Below are 8,766 nucleotides of genomic sequence, written 5' to 3'. Positions count from 1 at the left end.
TGTTTGAACTATTTTCAAAGACAAGGACTTATAAGATGATAGTTATCTGATAGGTAGTTGTTTCTTGTTCTTTGTTAAGAGTTGTTACTTTGTTAATAGTTGTGACTATTAGTAAATCAAAATTTTTTATCGGATACAATCGGTAAGCTTTATTATATTGGTAAATATATATGTAGGTACACTTATGCATGGAAATGCAATGTCAATAAAAGAATGTTTTAATATATTCTTTGGATATTGACATGGACACTCCTTATGGGTTGTTAATAATTGTGATTGTTGATAAGTCACAATGGTTTTAAGTGGTAACAACTATTAAATTATTTAACGGGTGGTAATAATCCATTGGATTAGTACAAAACAATCTTATATGATTGTGTAATGTCTGTTTTTGTTATCAAATAAATTGTCCATGAAGTATTAATTCATTGGTAAGATATGTTCACAAACCATTTGATGAATCATCAAGATGGTATAAGTAAGTAAAACAAATATGTTTTAATATTAAATAGGATTACAAGTTGCTTAAATATCTATTAATACCTATTTGGTATTGAATGCACTTTATGCTTTGGTTATTGTTGGTAGTATGATGTATGTGATTACATCAAGTGAACAATAAAGCATATGTGTTGGAGATATAAAGCAATGTAAATTGTGATGTGGCTTAAGTACTTTAGTACTTGTAAAAGCCAATCATGGACTATGATTTTATTCACAATGTGAAATCCTTAAGTTATATTAAATAATATTGAGTTTACTATTGATCAAGAGGATGATACATCTACAAGTTGTTGGATTTTACACTTGGTATATATGAGGTATCTTGGATTAAAATGTTGATGTTGAGATTATTAGTATTATAAACTTGTTGTCATTACTTCTTGGTTCTAGAAGTGGATTAACTAAGATTTGTTTATAATTTAATCTTACCGTCTAATGTAATGGTAATAATTGTGTACACAAGGATAATTATGATACATTATCAAGGTTGTATAAATTATAGGTTTACATTGGTGACTTGTGAAATGTGGATATGTGCAATGACTAATCAATCAATTAATTTGACTACTCACCAGTTTCTTATGTTATAATAAGAACTTGAAAAATTCTTGGATAAAAGGATTGCAAAAGAAAGGGAAATTGATTGAAGTTAAATCAATAAGATTAAAAGTTCATAGTGATGACTTAGGCATGTATATAAGTGAAAGTCTAGACAACTATTCCTTAGACATATTGTGTTTCGTGAGGTGATCACGAATGGAGTGATGTATGTAGATTTTGTCAGGTCACAACAAAATTTGGCAAATCACTTGACAAAAGCATTAGCCAGAAGCGTGCACAAGTTGACTAATGATGTGGGATTGAAGTCCAATCAGATCTTCTAAAGTGAGACCCAATTCCCTTCTAGTACAACATTAGGAGCTGAATTCAATGTGGAAAGCTTATTTTCTGAAGATTGCAACACATAAATATTCTGATCTCAAAGTATGTGTTTAGACCCGTAAGTGGAGTTAGGTTGAAGTTTGACTTCTTAAAGTTCTTTTGAAAAATTGCATATGCGGGTGCAAGAATAAAAGAGCTACCTATGTGAACATGAAGTTTTGCCGCTTCAAGGAGCTTTGGAATTAAGCTGCCAATTTGTTCACTGAAGGATTGAGACACATGGCTTGTAATAGTGTCAAGTTTATGTTAGGGATATGTAATAAACTGACGTGTATTATTTTATAGTTTTCAAATGGTTTGAAGGGTTCAAACCTCATGGACACCCTGATTCTCGAATTCTTGTGAATAATATACTAAGTGGAAATTCAAACCTCATGGACATTTCCATTTATGCATTAGTTTGTTCTGTTTGTTCAAGTTTTAGTAAATCAAGGATTACACTAAAATGGGGGGAATTATTGGTGATTTTAGTGTTATCAACAAGCATTTTAGTTAATTGGGATTTACTTGAAAGCGAGAGTAATCAAGTTATACTTAATAATGGGTTTGGAGAGTGTGGAGTACACGTCCGTAAGAGTTAACTTGATATTGCTATGGACATTGTGTTATTGAAAAGGTTCAAAATCCCACCATTTTACAATAGGTGTGCATGAAAGGTTGCACCTTTTCGTTAAAAAGTTTGTAACTTTTGTTGAAAGGTTGTGTCTATTCATCACACCATTTCATTTCTTATATATATTGAAAAGTTGCATCTTTGAAAAGGGAGACTTGAATATTTTAGACTATTTTACATGGCTCTCTTATTTAAATAGATATGGAAATTCTTTGACTCATCAAAAACCTTTTGAAAAGAAGTTGTTTGTTCTGTTTATGTTACTAATGCAGCTACATCAAATGCCATACAAGGTAAGAAAGGTGTATGGGTAAAAATTATTACATTGTATGTGAAGGCCCAACAAAGCAATTTAATTCATCAAAACCTAATAAAGTCATAAGAATTATATTAGATGTGATGAAATAAATATTGATCAAATTGTTAATTTCTTTACTAATTTCATGTTTCATAATTTTATGTTATTTCCAAAACTACTTTAAATAACTTATATATGCATAGCTTAAATATTTAGATAAATAATGTCACTTAAATGTTGATCGAATGCATTCTAACTACAACCTACTTGTTAAACCTGGTTCGTCATATTGTTTCTATATTTTATTTAGCCATCCTATAGAAACGGGTTACATGATGTAATTATCTGACACTAGCTTATATATGTTGAAAATAGTTTTGTTATGATCGTTACAAAGATGTATCTAGTATATTTTTTTAAGTGTAAGAAACACAAAAGGTTAGAAAAGAAAGAGTTAACAGGATGCTATAGATTAATACTAGTAAAGAACATTGGAATATAAATGTGTTTGGTTTAAGTTAATGTATTTTTTTAAAATGTACTGTATTTTCTAAATTTATTGTAATGTTATATTAATTAATGTCTTTTAACTATTTATTTAATTTATTTAATTTGTATTTAAAAATTAATAAATTATGAATAATAATAATAATAATAATAATAATATGAAATAATTAATAATTAATAATAATAATAATAATAATAATAATAATAATAATAATAATAATAATAATAATAATAATAATAATAATAATAATAATAATAATAATAATAATAATAATAATAATAATAATAATAATAATAATAATAATAATAATAATAGTAGTAGCAGCTTAACTATTTATAGAAATAATGTCACTTAAATGTAAGCGAATGCATTCTAACTACAACCTAGAGAAACCTGATTCGTCATATTGTTTCGATATTTTCTTTAATCATCTTACAGAAACACAGGTTACATCATGATGTCATTATCCGATACTAGCTTCTATATGTTGATAATAACTTTGTTGTAATCGTGATAAAGATGTATATAGTATATTTTTTAAATTAAATTTTTAAGAGTAGGAAACACAAAAGTTTAAAAAAAGAAAAAGTTAATAAGATGCTAGAGATAAATACAAGTAAAGAACAAATACTTCTTCTATTTGGAATATTAATGCCTTTGGGTTGAAGGAACATATTTTCACTCGTACAATGATTGTTTATATAACATTGATTTTGATTAATGTCTTAAGTTAATACGTTGACCTTAATATGTATTAAAGGCCTAAAGAAAAATATATATACATAGTATATAAATAGAGATTGCTTGTATGTATGATCTATGCATCTCAATTTGCCACAAAGAAGGATATAAGTCATCACTTTTTTCATATTTGCAACAAAAAACATAAGAAGTCCAAACTCACATTCACATGACATCGCGAAACATTATTATAATGGAGGTACTTGGGCACAAGCATCCATTAAAGTTCATTGATTTGGAGTTGGAATACCCACATAATGAAGATGAAGAAGAAGAGGAGGAGGAGGAGGAAAATGATAGTTTGAATGTAAAAGGCGAATTTCGATGCATATGTGGCCGGTGTGATCAATATATTAGTGAATATCATAGGTATTACTACAAATGTATAGAGTCGTCATGTGATTTTTCGCTCCATAAATTCTGTGTTGAAGCTCCGAAAACGTTAGAACATACATCACACCATCCTCACCCACTTACCCTAACGATGATAGGGGTATATGATTATAATCATATACCATGTAAAGTATGTCGAAGTGGTTTCAAGTTGTATGAAGTGATATACGAATGTGGTGGGTGCTATCCATTTTTTATTCATCTAAGGTGTGGTTTAGATGCTAAAGAAAAAGTGTTACATCATCCTAGCCATCCACATGCATTGATGTGCAATATCTCTAAACTCATTATTTGTGACTGTAACGCTTGTGGGAAGGAACATAGAGGAATATTTTATAGTTGTATCGTATGTTCGGGTTTCACTATACATAGTGATTGTGCATTTTTAACCAAGAAATTGTTAATTCAAGAAGCTACAAAAAATGATTTTTACCATACTCATCCACTCACACTTTCTTACTCTTTCCCATTTACAGATCAAAAACGATACTTTTATCCTTGTTGCAGAGTATGTGGAGTAAATTTTAATAGAGATCATAATCATAATCTTTGGATTTACAAATGTGAGAAATGTAGATATTTTGTTCATCTGGATTGTGCAACATCAAGAAGAGAACCATTCATGTCCATCGTCTCATTTCTAGGTAATTAAAAAAATTTACGTTTTACATATTTCATTATTTTTGTATTATTAATTCTTCATTAACTAGTTAGAAATTAACTCATCGAATTTATATAAAACTTCATGTGCAACACACACGTAATAACATAGCTTATTGATATGTATTAGAAATTAATTCTCCATGGGATTTTATTCCATTGAAATTTATATTTTTACAACAAATATGGAAAGTATATCTACACAATATTTAATCTTAACTTGCTTTCGAATTATAATTTGTTACTTGGTTTATCTCTAATACCTGTATTAATATGGCATTTTCAATATATATTATACATAGGACCTGAAAAACAGGTTAAAAATTATCAAGATTCGGATCACCCAAACCTTATCCATCTTCCATTTCCCGATCAAAGTTATAGCATACCAAGACACATACTTGAAAAACAAATTGGATCTAAGATATTTGGATCTGATAAGGCGATCTTATTAAAACACGACTCTCATGAACACCCCCTCATTCTTGTTGACAATAACGACGAAATTACGCCATCGTCAACTTCTTCCAAGATTTATTCGATATCATGTCATGATCCAATGAAAAGAGTTGAGCTATTATGTAATGGATGTTCGAGACCAATAATGTCCCCTCCATTTTACAAGTGTGAAAAACAACATTGCAACTTTGTGCTCCACGAGTGGTGCACGCGACTACCTAATGAAATTAAAAACCACCCGAGACACAATCATCATACTCTCATTCTTATAACAAGAAGCCCAACTTTCTTGAACGTGTTCGACTGTTCCACATGTATGTTATCTAGTAATGGTTTTTCCTACACTTGTATCGAATGTGAATTCATGATTGATGTTAATTGTGGACTTTTGCCTGACAAAATCACACACGATGCTCATCCTAACCACCTTCTTTCATTAGTAACTCTTGCTTTAGGCTATTTCAGTTGTCAAAATTGTACTTATAGTATATATGGAGAGTCATTCAGTTGCAGCGTTTGTGATTTTGATTTACATCCTAAATGTGCTTATTTATTTCCACGTTCAATTAGACATAAGATTGATAAGCATCCCTTGGATCTCAGCTATGTTCCAATCGAGAATCATAAAAGTGATTATTTTTGCGAAATTTGTGAGAATGTACTCAACCCTCAAGGATGGTTCTATCATTGTCACACGTGTGTTCAATCTATTCATACTGAATGTGCTTTTGTTATACATGAATATGAAAAGGCTACTAATGATGTCAATCTTGATTTGAATATAAAGTTTGGGGGAACTCATATGTTGGGATGTCACCCGCACCCTCTCTCATTTGTTCGAGGGATTAGGAGTGATGGTAAGTGTAAAGAATGCGGAAGGACTCTAATTGGAAAAATGATCCTTAAATGTGGATTATGCAACTACGCAATTGATTATTATTGTTGTTTGAAATTAACTCATCCATGGGAATAACTCCTCCATGAAGTGTTAAGATTGGGGACAAGACTTCTACTTTTCAATGTCTATATATATATATATATATTTTATCGTACGATTTTATTTAACTTATTCATGTTTGTTAATTGCTACATATATCTCACAATAAATAAATGTAAATGTACCTGTATTCATTCATAATTTGTTGTTGATATATTCTGAAAAATTGAAGGAAGGATAATTATGATGAAGAGATGTTAGAGGAAGATTATAGTTTTCATGATGTGTATCCATTAAATTTCCATTTTGTTTTAAGTCTACGAATTGACCTAGTGGCTTGGGCACAGATTAATCATATATGAGTATGTTGATGCGCGTTTCACAACCATACTTTAACTCATTTATATTTTTCTCAAACGTGGACTCAACAATGTGACAAGCATACGAGAAACAATGACTCGGTAGTTGCAATTAGTAAGTTTTCCGTTTAAGGTTCGTCCTAAGAGAGCAGTAGTTGCTAGTTGAATCTATGTAAACTCATAATCATCCTAAGTTGTGTTTGATTGGGGGAGGGGGGGGGGGTTGAATTTGAGATATTAAGAAAACTATTTCAGTTTAAACTAAGAACTAAAGTGATTACGTAAATATCAATATTAAAGGCATGTACACTTGCTTAATCCACTTGAAGCATTCGGGTTGTTATTTGTTCACTTAAGGTCTAATTTTGTTCAAACTTTGGACTAGTATCCCTACTAGATGTTATTGTGATCAAATTAATACTTGCAAATTCCCATAAGCTTATACTAATTGATCTTAGTTGAATCATGCAATTATCACAAGTGCTTAGCCTAGGTTAAAGTCCCCTAAAACCCTTTGGTAATCAAAATCCATTAATAAAACCAAACCTCATTATGTTGACTAAGGACCAATTGAAAACCAACCTAAACCAAGACCCCAATCCCTTGAAAGCCTCAATTTGATTGTCTAGATCACCTAAGTGTTGAAGTACAAATTGCTTCACTAATCAAATCCCTTTGAAAGCTACATAACTCATATAATCAAAGTAAAGTCCAACACAAGCATAACATGGGATCTTTGGCTAATTCTAATGACAAACCACAATCATCAAGCTAATAGATTCACCTAAACACAATCATAAACATCAATATGAACAACCCATAGCTATCAAGCTTCATAAACAAGTGTACATAATAAAATCTAGCCAATCATGGCTAGAACAAGATCAATACAAGCTAATAGAGTTAATCTAAACATGATTATGCAATAAACAAGAGTAAATTGTACCAAACTTATGAAATTACAAAAGTGACTAGAAGAAGATGAAGATGATGAAGAACAAGCCCTAGATCTTACTTCAATCTCCAAATCCTTGATGTATAATGGAAGAATGGGTGAAAACTTGATGAAAACCTTAATAAAATAGCAAGGAAACCCTAATTTTGATCAGCCACCACGGAACTATTCTATTAAGTGAATGATGAGATGAAAACCCTCATCTCTTTCTATTTATACTCTTCCAAAAACTGCCCAGAAAACGCAGTGCAACGGCATTCCTCTTTTAGGAACGTCGTTCCTTTACCCTTTAAGTAGAACGTCGTTCTTGTTGACACAACGTCATTCTTGAACAAATGTGGAATGTCGTTCTTAATTAGGAACGTCGTTCCTGAATCATGCTAGAGTTTCCATCTTTTTCTGTTCCCATTTCCTTTGTAAATTTCCCAGGCAGAACGTCGTTCTTGGCTTTTGAACGGCGTTCTTGATGATGGAACGGCGTTCCTTGATAATGGAACGTCGTTCTTGTTGCCAGGATGAGCACTTTGCAGTTTTCTTGATTCGTTTGCACAATTTGGTCAATTTTACACCAAATTTTCACTTAGAACTGCAATAGCACTAAGAACGCAATGAAACCCAAGATCATAACTTTTCGAGCACTTTGAAAACAAAAACCGAGTGAAACGAGGTAGATATTGTGTGAGAAACATATCGTGGATGAGCAATATCATATGTATAACCTTTGATTGTTATCTTTACATTTGAATTTATTGAATAAACTTCCATTTCTATTTCATAATCATTAATCTTGTTGCAATTACTTTTTATACAAGTAGTTTGTTATAACTATTATAAATACAACAGCCATTCCATTCGATAATTCAATTCCTATCAAATTCCTTCAATTACGTGATCTCCATAACAAGACTTAAACACATCCAAATAAGTGATCAAATACATAATTAATCTTTATTGCTCCTTTATCTGAATTTGTAAACGCGTTTCTAACTGTAGACTCTTTCCAAAACTATAGAAAACACAAATAATATGATTTCTTGAAGTCGGACTAACTTGAGATAACCTAAAATCTCTTACTTCCACGATTCGAATATTTTCTGAAATTTTATCTAGACTTTTGACTCATCAGATTCTTCAAACAAACAGATTATGAACATCGTTTTTCCCAACACAGCTATCTCCCAAAAACAACAAAGAAAATATAGCTTGGGTACTAGAAAGGATTAACTAGTCTAAAAATCAATAATGTTCAATGGCGGATCTAGGATTGCTAGTCACTGGTGTCACTAGTTACAAGTCTAATTTTTTTTCTATTAGATAGCTTATATCTAGCGGTGGATCCAAAATTTGTAAGAGGGGTGAAAGGATCCGAAACTAATCATCCGGACATCGTCCATATA

The 8,766-nt window shown here is 30.9% G+C and overlaps 1 protein-coding gene across 1 annotated transcript; it reads left to right on the top strand.

Moving 5' to 3' along the window:
* The first annotated feature begins 3,799 nt into the window (after window positions 1-3,799).
* Window positions 3,800-6,091, top strand: LOC139875991 (uncharacterized). Its single transcript, XM_071863287.1, has 3 exons — window positions 3,800-3,945; window positions 4,507-4,643; window positions 4,962-6,091. Exons 1-3 carry the CDS (start codon window positions 3,800-3,802, stop codon window positions 6,089-6,091), a joined length of 1,413 nt encoding a protein of 470 aa, XP_071719388.1.
* Window positions 6,092-8,766: the final 2,675 nt, after the last annotated feature.

The sequence above is a fragment of the Rutidosis leptorrhynchoides genome, chromosome 11 (assembly GCF_046630445.1).
Source record: "Rutidosis leptorrhynchoides isolate AG116_Rl617_1_P2 chromosome 11, CSIRO_AGI_Rlap_v1, whole genome shotgun sequence".
Taxonomy (NCBI): Eukaryota; Viridiplantae; Streptophyta; class Magnoliopsida; order Asterales; family Asteraceae; genus Rutidosis; species Rutidosis leptorrhynchoides.
This window is presented reverse-complemented; position numbering and strand designations above follow the sequence as displayed.

Coding starts and splice junctions, on each gene's coding strand:
- LOC139875991 (XM_071863287.1), top strand. CDS start 3,800: ATGGAGGTACTTGGGCACAAGCATCCATTAAAGTTCATTGATTTGGAG. Junction 3,946..4,506: donor TTTCGATGCATATGTGGCCG/GTGTGATCAATA, acceptor TCCTTGTTGCAG/AGTATGTGGAGTAAATTTTA. Junction 4,644..4,961: donor GTCCATCGTCTCATTTCTAG/GTAATTAAAAAA, acceptor TATTATACATAG/GACCTGAAAAACAGGTTAAA.